We start from the raw sequence: 22,197 nt of genomic DNA on the forward strand, positions 1-22,197 counted from the left end.
ACAGGATCTTGAGTTCTTAAACAACAATCCCAACCCAGAGAGTTTCTTTTCCAAGTAACAACTGGAAGGTCATTTTAAATTTTATCCTTGAAGACCTTCAGTTAGAAGAATCAAGGGCCTTCTAGAATTTTCTAATAGACCAAATTGCCACTAGAAGTGAACTAGGTCAAGTCATGAACACGATAATTTACACAAATCTGAGGAAACCTATTTTCACCTTAAATTGCCTAGATTATATTAAAATGCTTCTGATCTTATCTGAATTTCCTCAGTTCTCTATTTCACTTTTTAAATATATAATTATCTTTATTATTCAATTTGTTATTGCTATGTAGAATGCAATGATTTATTCTTTTAAACACATTCATTATTCCTCAATATTCCATACATTTAACAGAAGGATTGAGTTTTTAAAAATTATTTTTATTAAGCAAGAAAATAAAAACACAATGTGACTTGAACATTCCAGACTGACCGAAATTGTTTATTGATTTATTTTTTTAAGATGCTGTTGACCTATGGTAGATAATAGAGTGGTGCTTATATTTGAGATTGTCAATATTTTATTCTTGTCTAGAGCAGCAGACACTTGGTTTGTATGGTGTGAATACAATTAAGACAGAAACTTAAGGAATATAAAAATTTAGTCCTTCAGACTAGAATAGTCCAGAGTGTTTTGTTTTTCTGAATGATGGTAAACATATCTGAACAGTTAGTCATGGGTGTTATTAAAATAAGGTTCCAGCCAGTCTTCCTAAACAATGCTTGTTCTGAAAAGGAAAAAAGAAAATAAGTTAGATGTTGATTGCATCTTTCCAGAAAGAAAACTGGGAAGGAAATAAGGTGAACTGCAAAAGAAAAAAAAAAGCACAAAATGAACCAGCACTGACAAGGTGAGACATTTCCTAGTTTAATAAGAACCTGGTTGCTTGTGCATGAATTTGGATTGTTATAACATGATTTTCTGGAGCAGTAATTATTAAAAACTACTTTAGAGTTGGCTGCTTAGATCCGTTGGTTAGAGTGTGGTGTTATAACTCCAAGGTCAAGGGTTCAGATCCCCTTACTGGCCAGCTGCCAAAACCAAAAATAAATACTGTAGTTATTCAAAGAACTTAGGCCCATGCTTTTATTAGTGTTATGTTCTAAGTAAATTAATTAACTAGTCTCTGGTTTGTTGAGTCTCTACGGCATAACTGTAGTATAGTAAAAAAGATAAGCTTTGTAAGGTCTGGCTGGTTAGCTCAGTTGGTTAAAGTGCAGTGTTACAACACCACAGTCAAGGGTTCAGATCCCCGTGCAGATCAGCCACCCCCCAAAAAACCAAAACGAAACAAACCAAAAAAAACCCCAAAAAACCAAAGATAGAATTTATGGATAGAAGCAAAAACTTTGTATGATTTAAAATATATACTTATACAAAAATGCTCTATTTCTAAATAACCCCTCTCAAGGAGCTGATGTTTTCTGGGTAATATAAATAACTCTTAATTAAGAACCAATACTAGTTATATCCACAGCAAATAAAGTGAAAGTGTCAATTAAAAAAAAATACTGCATCTAGAAAAGTTTTTATGTTAAAGAGTGAATAGATATGTACCTTGAGAGCTCCATTTAGATAGACATGATATGCTTGACAAAAGCTGTAGGAATAATACAGACAGTTTAGAGTCAAAAAACAGTCACATTTAATGAAAGAAAGGTTCAATAAAAGAGAGGTTTAGCTGAATGCTAATTCTTCTTAGCTGCAACACTAGAGTTTATTTTCTTAAGCTCCATACAGCCCACGATTCTTAGTACTGGATTTGTGCCATTTCCCCCAATTTTGTAAATTTAATTTTTTGAATAAGTAGTACATTCACATGGTTAAAATTTTTTTCTTTGAAGTATAAAAGGGTATATAACAATAAAAAAATGTTCCTCACCACTGTCTCTCAGTCACCTAGTTTACCTCTTTCTACCTAAGATGACAGAGCTGTTTATACATATACAAGAAACAGGCATGCTTGGTATTAGTAAATGATGTTGAGATCTCTCCATCTTTAATATTCTATTAAATTTGATTCTGACACAAGCCCTGTTTATATAACAGGGATATTCTGAAGATCTAACAAGAAAATACATGTGAAAACACATTTTAAGCTACAGAACAATGCATGGGATTGCTAAAACACAGTGGAAAAAATCTTATATATATATTCAGATCCTCATGGGATATCTTTTTAGAGTTATGAAATTTATTGACAATAAATAACATGTGTATATGCAGTGGATTGAATGGTCCCCCCGAAGTCATTAAAGCTTAATCCCCACTGTAATTGTTGAGAGTGGGAAATCCTATTTTGATAATTGAAAGGTGGGCCTTGAAAAGGTGATTAGATTTTGAGGACCATATACTAGTTCATGGGTGTGGTTCTGAGGGCTTTAAAAGGAGAGCGTGTGAGAGTCTCTCTCTCTCTCTCTCTCTCTCTCTCTCTCTCTGTTCCACCATTCTGCCAATTACTGTCACCACCAAGGCCTTCACCAGATGTGTTCCCTGGGCTGTGGCTTCCCAGCCTCCAAACTGTAAGCAATGAATTTTGGTTTCTTACATATTACCCAGTTCCAGGTATTTTGCTATAAGCAACAGAAACAGGCTAATACAGTATGTCAATAAAAAAGGAAGAGGAAAAGAAATTATTTTAAGTTCAGAAGGAATCCAGCATCAACCTGATCAGATAAGAGTTGCTGTAACCACCAGAGCACATTGATTGTACCTTCATAGTTGATGCAGCCATTGGAGTCTTCTTGACCTGCCATCAGGGCTTCCACTTCTTCCTCTTTCATTTTCTCACCTGATGAAACAAAACTCTTCTTTCAGAAAGAAGGCCACAGGATATTTTCAAAATTCCGCCATAAGTGATCAGTCACGGCTCCTGAAGACTATGACTAAACTCAAGTATAGGAGCTGTGCCCTTCCTATTCCTCTGGCACTTAGCCTATTGACAATAAAATGTTTTTGAATAAATGAATGAAATACACATTATTCCTGATCACCCAAATTGCATGCTATAAGAACTGTAATGCTTTATTTTACTTATTCATTACCAATATCTTAGATTACCATTTCCCTGAAACAAACTCACTGTCACTAAGGCCAACTGAAATGGTCGTTAATTTTTGACTATTGTTTTTTTCATTTTTCCTTTATAATCCTTCCCCCTCCCTGTTTTGGTTATAACATGATTCTCCTGAGTTGTGCTCTTCCCTACATATTCTGTTCTGTTAAGTCCACGGAATTCAATTCTCCTTACCCAGGGTGGCTAGAACGTGGCGGAGTTCAGCACCCATGACTGTGCCATTGCCTTCTTTGTCAAAGACACGCAGACCCTCAACAAAGTCTTCATAGGTGCCCTGGTCCTTGTTGTTGGAAATAGCTTGCATCATAGGCAGAAATTGTTCAAACTCAATTTTCTTGGCATTCATTTCTGTAAGAAATTGCAATTTTTGAGGGTTATTAGCTACCACGAAACGCCATCTCTGAGTCACAAATTAAACTTGAAAGTTCATTCTAGATGATCTGAAAAATCTTCACACAGCTTAAATTTCACTTGGTAAATTGCTAAAATGACAAAAATGTGGTAATAGATAATAGCATGAGTTCTGGAGTCCCAATGCCTCAGTTTGATCCCCAATCCACCATTTACAACTGTGTGATAGTGGGCAAGTTTGTTAACCTCTTTGTGCCTCAAATTTTTAATCTGTAGAATAGAAGTACCTCATAGCATTATTGTGAGAATTCAATGAGATAATGCATGCAAAGCTTATTGGAATACTTGAAATGGCCTGCGTGCTTAAGAAGTGTTAGCTACTATTTTATTTTCCAGTTCAATATTTTTCATAAGTACTAGGGAAACAATATAAAAATAAACAGATATAAGAAATCATTAGCTTATAAATAGAGTAAAATTTAACTGAACTTTAATACATATTTCATCTATATCCCAAGCCTTCAATTTTTACAAATTTTAAGCGTTTTAAAAAAAAAGCTTATGAGGAGAGTGTGTGTCAAATATTATGTGATTTCTTGACTTCTTTGTTATCTAGAGGCTCTAAGATGATATGACTTTATTATCTTCTGACAGTTAAATCTCATTCACGGCAAAAGTATAAAATAGACTATCCAGATGGATGCGATTGGATAAAGTTATTTACTCCTAAAATCAAAATTCCCTTTTCCTATTCTTCTCTCATAAAATAGAAATCTAGTACATAGTAATATTAAAAATATTAGATTTGAGTACTTAATAAATGAGCATTTTCCTAATAATTCCATTAAAGATGGATGCTTGGTAAGTTAGAAAATGCCATTTTAAAATAAGTTTGACCTATTGCTTTCTCACTTTATCTCATGTTCTCAGGCACTTTCTGCATGATTTTTCTTCGAAAAAATAAAGTCCGAGAAAAGTTCCAGCAGACTGAGTTAGAAGTGTTTCCTTAAAATCAAGTGTTTTCCCTCCACTTTTTAATGAAGAAAAGTCTTTAAAACATTTTCAGTTATCAATGAGAAAAAAAAAAAGATTATTTGCCATCTCCCTCTGTTTTTTCCTACGGTAAAGATAAACGCCAAAATATCTACTTGAAAAAAACTTCATCTTTTTTGTCTTGTCTTTTTGTTTACACTGGCATTTTCCAATAGAATATAAAACTTTGTTATGAACCATTAGAATTAAAAATAATTTCTTTGTTCCAGACTAATGACTGGATTTCTGTATTGAGTAAATGACTTCTGCAATTTTGCCACTTAGGTATCTCACTGATTTTTGTCCCAGGATTTACCTTGGTGGACTGATTACAGGTTTCAGCTTAGGGTTTTTCATTTATTATTTTTTTTTTGATAATTCTTTGGAAACAGAAAACACTCTTATTAAGATGTCATTCTGTCTATTCTTAATTAAAATTGCTGAGTTTCTTTTAAGATGGCCACAGAAGCAGGGTGTCAGAGGACAGAGCACAGGGCAAAGTCAGCATGTTTTTCTCACTTGCTTGTAAACATTGCAATTTCATTTCCACAACTTTTATCAAAGAGTAGATTTTCTCTAGAAGTGTGCCACTGCAACTTACTCAGAATATTTTACAAAGAGCATTGTGTTTTTGTCATATTTAACATCTTTGTCAAAATGTATTTTTGCCTTTGAAGGTTTGAAGTCTGAAAATGTGCAGATTTGAATATTATTTAATTTTATCAGCCTTTAAATTATGAACAGTAGATATGATGATGATGATGATGATGATGTTAGTATTAAATAGTATTTTCTCATGGAACTTATTTCTCAGTCTCTCTCTCTCTCTCTCTCTCACACACACACACACACACACACACACACACACACACACACCCCTACACTTCCATACTTCTTGGAAAAACTGATGTAGTTACCTTCATTGCTGGGATTTCCCAGAACCTTCTTGACCTCTGCATTGGTGGGATTTGTGCCCAGTGCCCGGAGGACATCACCGACCTGGCTTAAAGTGATCTTGCCTTCACCTGTTCTGTCAAACAGGAGAAATGCCTCCTTGAAATCTGCAAGAAGCAAGAAGCATTAGGGTGCTTTTTTCTTCCTCAGACTCCAGTTAACCCTAACTCCATCAAGGATTCAGTTCAACTCTTCTCTGTTTTACAACTTTTGCCAACCACTCTAGTCGTTATCTTTGAACTCTCTTTTTTTAGCTCAAACAATCATTGGCAAACTCTTGACGTTTCTTTTTGGGGATTATTTTAAGGCAGCATTTTCAATTTCAAGTCATATGTTATTATTAATCAGGTATGGAAATTGGAGCTCCTAATCATATTTATTCATATTACATTCACTTGCCTGGGAGGCAGGACTAAGTTAAGAAATGCTGAGGCCTTGATAAATCTTAATAATTGCTCATATAATTTCTAATATAATTAGCAAGGTTAATAAAATTTCAAGAAAACAAATTTTTAATCAGAGTTTTATTATGTGAATTTAGCACAAACTTCTCAAATTGTATGGAAAAAACCTCTGTCTAGGTACAAATTTCCTACACTCTCCCCTTAACTGTTTTTCTCCAGGAATAATTTCATTTTTCAAGAAAAAATTTAGAAGGGTGAAGCAAATTTGTAAGTTCTGTAGAGTCATTTAACCACTTCCATGTATGACTCTAGTAGGCTACTAGTATAAGCTATTTGGAAGGAGAAATATTTGTTTGGATCTATTGCTATGGTAATCTCTTTAAACTTTATTCTTTTTCAGCTAATAAATATCATAACATGTTGCCATAACAGCTTTAGAATTTAAGTACACATTTTAAATTAAAGTTTCATGGAGATAATTATAGATTTACATGCAGTTGTAAGAAATAATACAGAAAGATCTCTTGTATACTCTGCCCAGTTTCTCCTAATGGTAACATTTTGCAAAATTATAGTATATTACTGCAACTGGGATATTCACATTGATAGACTCCACCAACTTTATTCATATTTTCCTAGTTTTACCTGTACTCATGTGTGTGTGTGTGTGTGTGTGTGTGTGTGTGTGTGTGTGTGTGTGTGTGTACTGAGGATATTCTAAACTGTGATCTATTCTTACACAATCCCTAAATTTTGTCATTCTCTTTTGATAGGAACTATTTTACTTTTCAAAATTACAATGAAAAGAATTTAGAAGTGTACACCAAAATACAGGAAGGGGGCTACTGTAGATTTAGGGGCCAGTAAAGCCATGTTAATTGAAACTTCTAAACTTAACTAACTGAAAATTTCTGGGAAACCCAGAAGTACTGGTGGCAATTTATTGGAGTTAATACCATCAACATTCAAAAAACCAATTGTGAATGAAATGATAGAGGTGAAAGCATTCTTTTCAGGCCATCCAAGGTCTCACTCAGATCAAAAGATGCCTTCTAGATAGAATGCTCAGCAAAATACCCTATTTTGCTATTCCTCCCCACCAATCTAAGATTGCACCAGACATTGTGTTCACAATTAGCTATATGGATCATGTTACCATTCTTTACTAAAATTTCCCCCTCAAATTGTATGCAATTTGACTATAACAGATCATTTCCCTAATCTAAAAAACATGCTGCAGGCACTGTGGAGTCATTAGTCAAATATTACTTTTCATCTTTCTAAGGGACATGTGAAACTGAACTATTTTTGTTACTGGCTCCAGGCTTTCACACACAGACTGCTCAGAGGGCTCGCTATCACTCTGGTTAGATGCTGATGTAGAAACAGGATTTTATGGGCTGTAATAGAATCACTCTGACATTAACCCTTTTGGTGATTTAAAAGCAGAGGCCAGAAACATATTCTTCTTACCCCAGATTTTTAACCCAGGTCTTAATCTCTACTAATCTAGAACATGGGTTGGCAAACTACTTCCCAGGGGCTTTTTGTAAATAAAGTTTGATTAGAATACAGCCATGCCCATTCTTTTATGTATTGTCTATGGCTGTTTTCATACCTTAGCAACAGAGTGGAGTTGTTTCTACAGAGACTATACTGCCAAGCAAAGCCTAACATATTTACTATTTGGCCCTTTAAGAAAAAGTTTGCTGACCTCGGGTCTAGAATAGCACTGTTCTAAAGCTTTTTAGTAATGATGGAAATGTTTTCAATCTGGGTCATCCCCAAAGGTAGCTATTACCTGTGACTCTGGAACACTAAAATATGACTAGTGCAACTGAGGAAATTTATTTACTTATTTTTTATTTATAAATTTATTTATTTGAAAATAATTAAGTTTAAATAGCCACATGTAGCTAGTGGCTACTCTACTGGACAGCATAGGACTTATACCTTTAGAATGCTATAATTTTTCTTTTTCCTTTAATCCTGTGATATATTCAAATAGAGCAGCTCTAATCATTAAACAAGGAAACAGTCTTCATTTATTTCTGAAAGTAGAGAATTTTCATTTAATTTAAAATGTTTACATTTGTTTTCCTGACACAAGAGAAAATCAGTCCACTGTCCCAACATCTACCAACCTTCTGTATCTATTTATCTGTTCCTTTTGCCTCTCTCCTTCTTTCCCCTCCCCCCCACTACATCATATCTGTTCATTTGTCTTAACAAGTTCAAGGAATTGTTGTGATTGTTCATGAAAATCAACTACAACGTATATTTAGAAGTTAAACAACAACAACAGCAACAACAACAACAAGAAACCAAACTTCGTATCTAAAACCTATTTCACATGTGTAGTAACAGGTTTAATGGTTATCATTAAGTCCTTCTGTCACTGCAAGGGTTTTTAAATCTTCCATTGCTTGGTCCTACAATAGTTTGGCTGTCAAAATGACACTGTAAATTAGATATCTGAGGGAAATGGGATGTAGTAGCTGATAATATAGCAGCATCACTAGTTAAAAATGCATTAGAAATCAAACAAATGATAGTAGTATCATGTTTTCAATAAGAAAAACATAGTCCTTTAGAGTATAATTTCAAATGATCTTGAGTTGTGAGTCATCAAATCATCTCATCTGTCTACATGAGGTCATCAACCATGATGTAGATGCGTGTGAGTCAGTACTATAGTGAATATCCTTCTTTTCTTATTCGATGTCCAAACATGAGATATTTTAGACCTCAAAAGAAACTGAAGAATGTGAAATCCTTTAGGTAGAGAACTGTATTTGAATAGGTCCTTATTAATCACCTATAATTATAATTATTTATATATATCATAATGTATATAGAATGTACTCATTTATTCTTATGACCAGTATTCCAATTTATATATTATGTATCTAAAATGTCCCCCCTCCCTTCTATAGATGTAGTTCTCTCAGTGCATTTAGATAGGGACACTTTCACTCCATACAGCATTCCTTTCTATACTTCCTAATAAAAAAAACCAAGATCCTGTGAGGTATGAGATGTGTTGGATCCAAAGACCCAAAGGGGAAAAATATTGAAGTGTTAGGGAAGTTATTTAGATTCTCTATTTAGATTCCCTTTAATCTTAAGAGTTTAAAGTTTCCCAGCTAGTACCTATTTTTTATGAAAGAAATTTTTTTTTTTATCTGACCGGTAAGGGGATTGCAACCCTTGGCATGGTGTGGTCCACACCACGCTCAGCCAGTGAGTCCACCGGCCATCCCTATATAGGATCCGAACCCGTGGCCTCGGCGCTCCCAGTGCCACACTGTCCCGAGTGAGCCATGGGGCTGGCCCTATGAAAGAAATTTCTAATCAATTTAAATCAATATGTGATTTTGATCATATTGCTAATTTTTTGGGTCCCTGAGCAAATCCTGTTACCTCTCTGGGAGTCTATCCTGAATCTCTAAAGAGTGGTTGGACCAGGAGACATCTAATGTTTTATACATAATTCTATGATACATCCCTCACTCATTTCTCTTTGTTTCTGAATCCACTTTTATTCTACAACTCACTATGGTGCCCACTGAAATTATGTAGATTTGGTAATTGGGCAGTTTTATAATCAATTCTATTTCCTAAATCAAATAAGTCAGACCAGCTAAATCTCTGTTCAGGGATTTGATTAGCAAATCAGTCATCCAAAATCTACATCCTTTTCTGGGTATTTATACGAGTATATGGTATTCCTTATTGTATCAAATTGGTTTTATTTAGAAATCATTGAATGTAAGGTGTTTACCTTTTGTTTGCCTGAACCCTTGATTACTGATTATAAGCAAGAGTTTCAGGTCGAATGAATTTATATTTAGAGTGATAGAGAGCGTTTATATTTAGAATGGTAACACTAGAGTAACACTAGTGGGGATAATTAGGAAGAGCTAATCTCATCCCAAGGGAGTTGGTTTTCTCACAAGCCATCTTTATGAGTGTGCACATATTAACAACTGTATCTTTTAAACTTACCATCCTGCTGTGCTTGAGAGAACTCGATCTGTTAGAAAGAAATTAACCACAAAGAATATTTTAACCAAACAAAAATGTCCTGATTTTTAGGTGTATCCAGCGCATTCCAAGTAATCTTCAAAGTTAGCTCCAAAAGAAAGCCTACTTTTCAGAGTTAAGGCATATCTGGGACACTAACAGGTCGAGCCACAAAGTAACATGCCTTCAAGTTAAGTGATATTTCAGAAAGTAGGCAGTGCTCTGCCTACACCTGGAATAGAAAAGCTCAATTCACTTACCAGCAATCTGGTCAGCACTGAAGGACTGCAGTGGCGACAGAGAGGGAGAAAGAAAGAAACAACTAGTACTCTTTCAAATGCATTGACAGAAGGAGTGCTCTCTGCTGTGAGATTTTTAGTAAGCCATGTAGGTGTCATAGCATAAGAAGATTGCTTTAGGGTACTTTTGAATCTAGGAACATAAAAAGCTATTGCAAAAGATAATTAGGAAATGTCTCCCTGTATCTTAATCGATGAATCAATGATGTAACAAATGCTAAGTCAAATACTTCCTGGCAAAATATAATAATCTTTGGTGTATTCAAGGTATGTCTAATAAGATACACTTTTAAAAAGTACAGATATACTGTATTCAAAAGACCACCTTAAGTCTTTCTGCTGTTTAAACAGTATTTATATTAGCATGTAATCCCAATGAGTCAGAAGCAGTTTACTTAGTTTTAACTATTGGCATCATTGGTTAGTGTTTTAAGAATAATATTTTCCTATTGTTGCAGGTTTTTTCTAAATTTAGATATAAGAGACCATATATGATATAGCAAAATTGGTGAAGCATAAAGTACTGCTCTAGGAGTAAGACGTATTTTTCCAGTTGGCATAATAGCTCTAACTAATGATTACCTCATCAAAAACCAAAAAGTAGATTGTAAAGATTCATACTGGATATGTTCTCTTATCAATTCTAATCCCTGTCTGCCTTTCTTCTGAAGAAAGGACAAGTTGTTTTCTTATAGGACCCACCATGATGGAGCTGCTGGGCTGCAAAACAGCGGCAAAGCTGGACAGTGGTTGAGGTCTGCTCCAATCCCTGGGTGGAGTCCTCCCTGCCTGAGGCTTCTTTTTATTTCTGGGCAAGCTGTGACCTCACAGCTAGCATCAGATTTCAGAGGGAAGTTGCCACTCCCTTGGAGAGTTCTTTAGCTTTCTTAGGGCAAAGGGATAGAGGGATCTGTACCCTGAGGGCTATTTTTAGGAAAGCAGAACCTAGGAGTGGACAGCCATAGTGAGACTGAAGCCTGTCAGTACTTTTATGGTCTTTATCCCCAAGATGTTCTCTTGTGGCATCTTCCTTTAAGAAGTTTCTTATTTGTTCAGTGGCACGGGAGTTTAGAATTTCTCTAAGGGCTCAGGCTGACCCCTTCTCTTGGTGAGTTATGGACTTTGCAATCTTCTCGTCAGCAAGTTTTGATATTATGGAGCTTCTTGGATGGGACTGGTTTAGGGTTTCAAATGGTAACTGCTATAGAAGGAACATCCTCTGAAGCTCCATCCCTTATGGTCAAGTTCAGATGACTTGAAAAGGCCACGCACGTTCTCTGTGTTTCTTAGGGGGACAATCCAGTCAGATCTTTAAATCTCCAATTAAAGACCACTTTTTTGCAAGTTGTATTCTCAAGAGTATAATTTAAGCCAGCAGTGGTTTGGATCTCCATGTTTCACCATTTTCCCTTAGTTTCCTGACATTAGGACTGGGTATTTTCCTCCTCTGTTATCTTTATGGTGGCTGACAAGCCCTATTTTTGGATTATTAGTTTTTCCAGGAAGCAAAGCAGATAGGCCATTTTTGCATTCTTTTTTCCTTATTCTATACATATTCATTTAAAATTTTATGTAAATACTTACTAGAACGTGCTGATTCTGTTTCTGCCTTGTCAAACATTTTATGGATCAGTCAACAAACGGAGAACCAAATGAACCTAAAGTAGGGTTTGTGGAATGCAAAATTGTACTTTAGAATTTTAAATGTATTTAAGAGATTGGCTGACAGTGGGTTTTCTTGACAGCTTACCTGAAAATATGGCAACAGTTTTTACTAGGAAAAGATCAGTCCTAGGATATCCACTAAAGTTCAGACAAAATGTTTATCACTTTACTACGTATTTAAACGAGCTTACAGACATAAAGTATGCTGGAGATGAAATGTAACTTATGTAGTGCTTCAGCAACTCTTTTTAAAGGGGGTGATCACAAAAAGCATGAAGTCTCTTCTACTAGATAGATGTATACTTGGCAGCTTCCTCTCAAACCATTCCAGAAGAAATCAGCATATTTAAATGCATATCACTTTTGGCCCAAAGTTTACAGGAAGTGAAAAAAATCTCACAGAATCTTGAGTTGGGTCCCAAAATGAGAATTGAATGTATAATTTTTAAATTATTCATCCTCAGGTACACATATCTTCATAAGTAGACTGACATTTTGAAAGGTTATTGGGAAATGAAAGTTAGAAAAAGTAAGACTCCTTTGAACCACTAGGGGAAATGGAAGGGAGAAACATGGGTCAAAATTTGCAACCTTTGGTAATTGTGTAATTTGGGATCTCATGGTTTTTGATACACAAATTAAAGCCACCAGAGCACAGCATGTTTTCTTTGTGTTCTTTTTGAGTTTTGTAATTATATTTATGGAATTCTGTCATTAAATTTGAATTGCCCTATGATTATTACTGAGAACTAGCATCTGTCTTTAGTGGAGCTAATAACTATAAAGAATACAAAATTAATCAACAAAGTTGCCATGCTAGATATAATGATAACTTTCATATTTCATACTTTTTTTCAGAGAGGAAAATATGTTCTTGTATATATATAAAATATAGTTAATTTGTATAAAATATGTTGGGTAAACTAGAAAGTCTGTTTAAAAGTGATATTTATGTTATGAATAAGCTATTCCTAATCACTTAGATATCATGTAAAGGTTTATTATTATTAAAATAGAAGTGGGGAAGTGATAGGCAGTTGCCAAACGATTTCACACTAGTCTTTCTCTATAACTTATAGCATAGAGAATGAGAGTTTAGATTTTTTGCGCCCACTGAAAATCAAAATAAACATTTGAGCATGTTATTTGACAATAGGGAAGGTTATAGTATAGTCCAGTCTATGGAATAAACTACATTTTAAAAGTTAGAAGTACTGGATTCTGTGTTCATAGACTAAATGGAAAATGCAATTTATTCTCTGCTACACTTTTACAAATGACAAAACCTCTCTTGCATCTCTTCCTTGGTGTTATAATGACGAGGTAATCAGCCCGTTGAACAAAGGCATGATATGAATATGCAAGTTGGCAGATTTTGGCCTCAGTTTTCTATGTCATCATTTGGTTTGTTTTAAAAATTGGATTTAAGTCTCTTCTGTCTGGAATGCTGTCCTCTCATCTCTCCGTTTTAGAAATAAAACATTCTTCCAAGCCCTGATAAAATCTCTTCCTCTTGAAAGAGCCTTTTCATCTCTATGTTCTACCCAACTCTTTTTCCCACTGCAGGTTGTTCAGCCTTCTTGATTGCAAACTTCTGGGAAGCACAGGCCATTCCTGAAAGCCATTTGCTCATGATGTGGAAGTGGGGCTGGGCCTGCCCCAACCTCTCCCCATTTCAGTTCTAGTCCTGCCTTACTCTTAGGTCTTATATCCCATAACTCTATAGAATACCTTGCCTATATTAGATGCCCAATAGATTTTCATTAAATTAAAATCATTAGAACATATGTGTACTAAGCTTCTCTTCAAACATAAACTCCTCCTCTAGAATATTATATTCCCCCAGGAAAGAAACTTCAGCTGTTCCTTCAAAGAGCTTACACTCCAGAGGAGGCACATACATTCTTCCGTGCTGCACCTCTGGCACCTAGAACTGCCTAGCCCATGGTAGGCATGCACATTTTGAATTATTGATATTTGGACCTTTATATTTCCAGCACCTTCCCTTAGATTTTGTATAAATGTTTATTTATGATCCGGAATTCTAATTTGCTAACCTTCAATTTGTGTTTTTAAAGGCTCTCTCTCTTTTTTTTAATCCTAGCCTACATACTTAGACTGTTAGTAAAATAGCTGCATTCCACATTTTTCTGACCCGTGTGCTATCATTTGGTGTTGAATTTAGGTAAGTAATAGTCTACAAGCTACTACTACTAAAAAGAATTTTTATTACAATGTTTACAGATTTTTTTTTCACTTCAAGAAGCATCTTTCTGATAGTAATCATGAGGTTTGATTAACTGACTAAAGAAAAGATAAAGCTCCTGGCATATAGAAGGAATGGATTTATAGAAAAAGTATTAAAATGCAGTTAAGCAAACAGATTCTAGAATTTGCCCTCCAAATTCTGGTTCAGGGTGAGAAACAAACTGTAGAAGTTGATGTAGAAACAAACTATAGAAGATCCTATTTTCCTTCAAAAAGTATTTCGGTCTGAAGAGAAACAGAAGAAAATGTAGCATCAGCAAACTAAATATAATCCTTTCCACCATGAGTCAGATGGTGCTTAATACTGGGTAATTATGGAATGACTTCCAAAGACAACTTGCCAGGGGGTTCATTTGCAGCAGTAAAATGTCGAGTGCTAAATTTGGCACTATTCCTTTGTGGTCTCCTTCACTTACAAAGATCTCATTATCTTTAAAATTAAAAATGCTATTCACTATTAATTGATGAACATATCTCTTCCTTTCCAAACTGCATTTTACTTTGCAACGACATTATTCAGTTACATATAATTCAAAACATAATTCTAGAGAGAGAGTTACAAAATGCCCTTTAATATTTTCCTATTCTACTCCACCTGTTCTCTTCTTTTACAGAGTAGATACTTGAAAGAGGAAATATGACACTCATATCTAGTGATAGTCTCAAATAATTTTTGATTTGCTCCTGAGGTTATATTCACACTGCAAATGAATTAATATTGCATTTGGTTGACATTACAGTCATATTAAAAATTGATTTGTACTATTGAAAGGCCAGAGTAAAAGAAAATAAACTTAAAATTATGTAAACAAAATTTTGAAACAACTTATAAATGTTTTCACTCTTTTCTTCTAATTAAAAATCGACTACATTGTGTTTTTTTCCTAGCTCTTCTCCTCAAACTAGTTAATATTAAGATTTAACTTCATTATACACATGGTGTTGTATTCTATTTTTAATTCTATTTTTCATGAACTTTTTGAAGTACTCTCATATCATTCCAAAGACTATTTGGTTGGGACTTCCAATTTAAATCATGCTATTTATTTGTAGACAAAATAGAGTTCTCATACACTTCTCAGAATATTAATCTTATAGCAAAATCTGAAGGTCAGGCTTGGTATCTGTGTGTTTAAACAAAAACAAAATTATTTAAAAATTCTATCAGTTTGAATACATTTAACAGCATTTTTATATCAGGAAGCTGGAACAAAGTGACTAGGAGTGTTTAAAAGTTCCTAATATTTCACCCTCCATTTGTAAAAGAGAACACCCAACTTGTCAGCAACAGGCACTAAGATAGGGGAAAGCTGTGGAGAGCAGAAGTGAACTGCCAAGGTCAGAAGGCTTGGAGAACTTGCTCTGATGTGTGCTTGTCACCCTTTCTTTTGGCCTCACAGGACTGTGCAGGGCAACAAGAACTATTCTACCTCATGCTCTTAAGAGGAAAAAAGGTTCCATTACACTTCTTTAGAAACAGCCACTTACTCTTCATAAACTGGAGGTAGCTTAGGAAATGGTTAACACAGTTGACTCTGGATATGACCTGCTAAGTTTAATCCTAGCTCTGCCATTTAACTAGTTATCTGATCTGATCATGGGTATAGCACTTAACCTTGTTTAAGCTAAGTTTCTTTACTCACAAAAGGAGAATAAAAATAACCTCAGTGTAATGTTGTGAGGATTAAATAAGATAATATGGCACAGAGTAAATTCACAATGAATATTGATTATCATTATTACAAAGAACTTTATAATTTTCAGAGTCTTTAATGGAGTGTGACATCATTTGATTTTCCAGAAATTCTTCTAAGTGAAACTTGGTTTATGTTTGCCTTGTTAGAAATTAAAAAAAAATAGAATTTATAGATTAACACAAACAGTATACCTCAACCAAAACAAGTCAGGTGTCACAATGCATACACAGCTATCTACTTCCACTGAATACCCATCAGTAGACAGATGTATTGGGAACACTAGATTTTCACCTTATCCATTAAATTGAAAGCTTTTATCTTTCCAAGCATGTAGTCAATTGTTGCTGCAATATTTGTTATTTGGTAGAGTTTCTGTCAATGCATTCTGTACCTTTACCACTTTTTGTAATATCACCCACAGTGTCTAGTCAGGGATGACCTGATTGAGTGATGAATACAATGAGAATTAAAATTCAAGCAGCACAGTGAGAGACGTGATTCAAAGTCCCATCACCTCACAGCAATGCTGACAAGTCAGCTAATTGCATGCATCATGCATAAAATTCACTTACCCATTGAAGATCTTTTTAAATCTAGGCACAGAGTCACCTCATTATTTACTTTCATTAATTCACTTGGTTGCAGTTTTGGGCAACTAGTATTTATTCTTGTGTTTGCACCTACAACCATACTCATGGTGGGTTTTAATTTCGACAGTCGTGATTCTGTCAGGCAGTGCTCTTTTTGTCTGGATGTTGTTGCTGGAAGTACCAACTCTCTAAAGGCAAAGAGCACTTAGAACCACCAAGGACAGTAACTTTAGTGTTCAAATATCAGCAGTACTTTGTTTTTGAAGAGTACTTATAAAAAATCTGTGGGTATGGAATATTAGGTAGGCATTTCCTCAGAGAATATCAAAGGTTTTACATCAGAACAACTGAAGAAATGTCCTAAACAAAGAGCAAGCAAACCACCAAATCAGATTGGAAAGCACATTTAAGAAATTGATAAAACTAATTAATAATAACCAAGATTGTTCAGAGTTTATGGTGAGTCAAATATATGACTATTAAGCATAGTATTATATTGTAAGATGAAACATAGTTATTAGCTGAGAATACTATTGAGAAATTAAATTTTACTATTGTTACTACTGTTGAAAAATTAAATTTTACTGTCATAACAATAGTACTACACAAAGATAGTTAAGCTTTGGTATTACTCAGTCTAAAGAACAGCTAGATGTCTAATCTTATATGATTTATGAAAGAAAGTTTATAATCCAATTAAGTTTTGTTCTTTATTGAGTTTTCAGAAACTTAATGAACACATATAACAGCTCTATTAATTTTTTTAAAGTTCATTTTCTCTGTTCATTTTAACAGCTCTATTAATTTTTTTAAAGTTCATTTATAAAAAAAGCTTATAATTTATATGAGGTAATGTATCTAGAAACATCGTTAAGTGATTAAAAGCATCATAATATGAAATGTTTTAATGTGCATTCTAATTAACCCTGTTACCTATTGGGATGAAATTAAATTGCATCACATTCTCTAGCTATGTTAGAATAGCTCTAAAATTGCACTGATTTCATATTGATTAATGCAAATCATTGAAGGCATTTAAATTCCTTTACAAAAATATGTTAGTTTTAATTCTTTTCCTATTTTCTTTTTCTATTAGGAATGGACCATCTGACTGAAAAATAAAGGCTAATTTCTTCCTGTTTCTTCAAGAACTTCTGCTTTTTGATTTGTGTCCATTATCAGAATTGATCACATCTCTGTTCCACAATGAAATAAAGAAGAGAGAGGATACCCCATCCTTAAACAGACTCTCTAGTAATATTTCCTTCTTTTACATAGTCGTACTAGCTCATGCTAGCATTAATTCAACACGCATGTAAGGACAAACCAATTTTCAAGATTCAAATAAGCATCACTTCTTTGCCGATTATTAAATGAATAATTGGCTTAATTTTTGGATTGAGAAAGTGATGTTTCGTTTTATATTAGAAATCTCTCACCCGCCAAACTGATTTTTTATTTAATTGTTTACTCTTACATAGTTCCTTGGGAGGAAAATTAGTGCCTATTTGTATTAGCAGAATACTTCTTTTTTCTAAGTGAGGAAGGCACCTTTTTTTTTTCCTTTCCAGATACAAAGAGGTGACATTGTCTTATAAATCACAATAAATGTAAAGAGGAGTAGCTTTGACACTGGTTCATATCTCTAACATTAGTGTAAAGTGGAGAGTTAAAGAATAGGGACATCAGAACTACTTAGTGGCTGAAATCACACTTATTGTATAATGTAGTCAGTGTGCATCTGTAAGGATAGATTAACTAGATTACTGGAGATGAAAATTTTGTTTTCCTCTTGAACTGTATGCATGTAGTCCTCAAGATAGAAAAGCATTTATTAGGAGATATGACATGCATTTCTTTGCCTAAATGCATATTCATTAATAGTTGCTAACCAATAGTAGATTCTGTGAACAACTTTTGTCAAGTATAACTTCAGGTACCTAAAAACTAAAAATTAAATATTTATGATAATCTACTACTACATTGAAGCGTAAAATTTCATGTTTAACTGGAATGCTATAGAAATTATGAATATATCTATTTAATTTCATATATCTCTAAGGGTAATCTAATTCAATATTTCAAGAGATTTTCAAAAATCTATGATTATACTAAAATAGTCAATGAAGTGTTTATTTATAGATCAGCATCATAGTTGCAAGTAAACAGTGTTAAGTTAGCAAAATTCACATTTATTATGTACAGAACTCTTGGCATTAAATGAAAAGATCACCTCACGGGGCCCTTTCACTTAGTAGTTTTCCATATAAGGCAGGGTTCCTCAGATGAAGATTTTCAAAGTGTCATTTGGACCAGTCAAAGTCCAGTGAATGAGAAAAAGGAGCACATTTGATGGGTCACATCACTGAAAGGTAACAGGCACATCCATTTGTCATTTTTCCCAAAGCAGATAATCTTTCAGCAGTTGGGAACTTTGATCACAGCAAATGTTGACACAAAAATCAATTGCATTCTCCTTAGTTCAAGATCAGTATGCAAAAGCTCAAAGACATAAGCTAAAAACCATATAGCCAACAAACTTCACAATTTTTTTTGTTAGTTTCATTTAGAAAAAACTCACAAATTCTGAATTAAATACTGTATATAAATAAACAAAATGGCAGTTATAGTCACTGAAACACTTGAGTGCATAATTTTCTGCACTGAGATCTCATTTAGTGTTGTATCAAATTTTATTAAGCAAAGCTGAAGGGGGAATTAACTTGAATTGCAAAAATCTTCTCATTTTCAGATGAAATAGAGCAGCTGTCAGATGAATATATCCAAGACAACTGGGTCATCAGCTGTTTTTAAACTTCTGGAAAGAATTAGTGGCTAAAACTTTCCTTTTGATGTAATTTTAAGGTAAAGGATCCAGTTTCCACAGAAGTTTTATGAAACAAACAAACAAAAAACCCCCCCACAACCCACCAGTTTAAGTATTTGTAAATGAAATGTCTTTATACTTTTATACTTTCTCCCTAAACTGCACTTTGACAATTTAGGGAAAAATGGAAGCCAAAGGTTAAAAAGTAGAGCAAATGAAGGTTCCACATTTTGAAATTATATGCTAGAGCTTGCTTTTTTAAAGCAGGATTCTCTTTTTCCAAAATCTGTGAATTCACTGAGTAATGTCATTCCTCTCAATGAAAAATATATCCCTTTGCAAGTTCCTGGAGTTCCCTACTGTTGAAAGATGTTTCGGTGACCAAACAGTTCACCCGTTTAGTTACCTTAATGGCAGAGAGGTCAATTTTTTCTTCTTTGGGTTTGGCTGGGGCAGGTGCAGGTGCCGGGGCAGGGGCTGGGGCAGCAGCAGCAGCAGGTTTCTTTACATCCTTCTTTGGTGCCATTTTGTTTAAAAGGATGGGTTAAAAAAAGAAAGAGCTCCTCCAAAAGAACCTGTCAAAATGATTCTTGGAAGAGGAGTGGTGGTCGGTTGATCCACAGCCCAGTGTCTTGAAGGTGGCCCCGGAGTGTTAAATGGTATAAGGGCATGCATATATATTTCACTTAGTGACTAATAGAATCTTGACACATGCGGCTGGATTGGACAGTTTGCTAGTCAAGGGGGGTGGCATTCCAGCTCAGACTATAAATGGAAGCTAAAGGGTCAGGGCTTCATCAATTTTTTTAAACTCCCCTTGCTTTTTTTTTTTTTTCCCCCCGCCTCCATATATAAAGGAGAAAGAAGTATGACAAAGCCAGCTTCAGATCCTTTGGTGACAGTAAAATAGATTGATACTTTTTCTTGGTAGAATTACAGTTCTGCTGAAGCTGTAAATCTTTTTTTTTCCCCATGCCTAAAAAACTTCACGGAAGGATTTGATTTCAACTTGGAACGTTGGCAGGGAGTATCACCAGCTTTCACTCAGCTCCTTTGCTCATGCTCCTTCCTCCTTGCCATAATTTGCTAGAAAATGTTGGTCAGCAAAGAGGTGGTGGTGTTTAAAAATAAAAAGCAGACGTATAAGGAAAGCCCATCAAGTTCTAAAGTGGTTTTCCTTCTAGGGAGCATGAATTCTGGCTCCCTCTTTCTCTCTCTTTTTAATTGTGGTGAACTCTCTGCTAAAGAAAAATAATTCAAAATAACTTCCTATAATTTAATTATCTTTGTGTACTTTAATAAAGAATATCAAATGGAAAGGAAATGACAGCAAGATTTACCTTCCTGCAAAACAACTTTTTTAATAGTAAAGTAGCTTTCAATAAAAGTACTTATCCATTTTACTTTAAAAATAGCATAAAGTCTATTTATTTATCAACTAAATATTTTATTTATACTAGGGAGACAAAATACATTTTTAGAGAGATAGAAAGAGAAAAGGACATTAATTGGCAATATTGTGCAAGTTTTGGTGAGTAACTTGAAAGTTTTTCCTTTTCTGTCCTTGGCTTCCTCTGTTTGCAAGGCTAGACTCATATGAAGAAACATAAGATAAGCAAAGGATTCTTTATAACTTTATAAGTGGCAAATTCTGCCCAGACAGTATTCAGCTATTGCTCAATACCACCCTCACTTCTGTTGTTTTAACTTGTGGAATATTTAACCAATTAGTAGTTATTAATTAGTAAAAAAAAAAAATTAAGAAACAGTAGTTAATTTTGTATTTTAAAGTAAAATATATATTATACCTATATGTGTATATACACATACATTTTATATATGTGTGTGTATATATATATTTGCATGCATACACACACATATATACATACATATACAAGTATATATGTGTAAATATACATATTATATACTTTAATTGTTAAATGTAGTTGTGTTTAAAGATATAGATTTATTAAAGTTTCCCTAACTTGGAAAAGGTTTTTCTTCTCTATATATTACAACTGAGGGAGATTAAGACTCTCGTATTAGCAATAATTCACCTAAGTCACAATTTACCTGCAGTTAGTCCATCTCCTTATCTCACATGCTGGCCTGAACTATTGAATTATTGTATCACATATGTTCAAGAAAAACTTTTTGATTATCTCCTTCCCCCATGTTGTCCTACACCAATGACTCAATCATTATCCAAATTTAGCTGCTGATATCATTTCTTTCATACAAGACGGTCATGAGAATCTGAACATATTATACGTAAGAATGTTGTCTCACATTTAAATAATTAGAATAGAGTTTTTTAAAAAAATCCTGCTTATAATAAAAACACTACTTTTGCAAATAGCAGCAATTCACCCACCAGTTTTGTTTTCCTTTGGATTATGAAATGACAGATTGATATTTTCTGCAATTACTGAGAGATGGCTATTATTATGAACTCTTGCTTTAACACACAGCGTATATTAATACTTTGCTTCATATGCAGAAATTCTTTAAAATCTATGGCAGGGTTAATGGGCAAAGGAGTTTTGTGTGTTCTGAACAAAAATATTTTGGTCTTCCTTGCATTCAGAAGAGAAATTAAAACATTTAAATTATTATATATTAATATATTATAAAATATATTGATTTATATGTTTTACTAATCCACTACCTCAAAATTGTTTTATATTAGCAATATTACCAAAATAATTTTGATATTAAAAATTTAAATATCACAAATATAAAATAGGTACACTTTATTTCATATTAAGGGGGGAAAGGGCCTGATCCCACTACGTATCTTAATCCCTTTGTATTAGCAAATATATATCACTGATTTATGAATTCATGGAGGAAAATATGTTGGTGTAGAACGTTCTTCTTGAGAAATAGAAATCACAAAGGTAAAGTACTATTGCTATCATATCAAGGGCATATGCTATGAACATGACATCATTGTTGATGTTAA

The 22,197-nt window shown here is 34.0% G+C and overlaps 1 protein-coding gene across 2 annotated transcripts; it reads right to left on the reverse strand.

The window, feature by feature from the left end:
• Positions 1-463: 463 nt before the first annotated feature.
• Positions 464-19,901, reverse strand: MYL1 (myosin light chain 1). Of its 2 annotated transcripts, none has more exons than XM_063097638.1 (7): positions 19,639-19,901; positions 9,869-9,896; positions 5,420-5,563; positions 3,294-3,467; positions 2,757-2,834; positions 1,601-1,643; positions 464-770 (listed from the first exon to the last, which is right to left on the reverse strand). In XM_063097638.1, exons 1-6 carry the CDS (start codon positions 19,756-19,758, stop codon positions 1,615-1,617), a joined length of 573 nt encoding a protein of 190 aa, XP_062953708.1. In that variant the 5' UTR covers positions 19,759-19,901; the 3' UTR covers positions 464-770; positions 1,601-1,614. The 2 variants fall into 2 exon arrangements, with proteins under 2 accessions (XP_062953708.1, XP_062953716.1); XM_063097646.1 differs by lacking the exons at positions 9,869-9,896; positions 19,639-19,901 and adding exons at positions 10,147-10,171; positions 10,888-10,971.
• Between the last annotated feature and the right edge of the window lie 2,296 nt (positions 19,902-22,197).

This window comes from Cynocephalus volans, chromosome 1, assembly GCF_027409185.1.
Source record: "Cynocephalus volans isolate mCynVol1 chromosome 1, mCynVol1.pri, whole genome shotgun sequence".
Classification (NCBI taxonomy): Eukaryota; Metazoa; Chordata; class Mammalia; order Dermoptera; family Cynocephalidae; genus Cynocephalus; species Cynocephalus volans.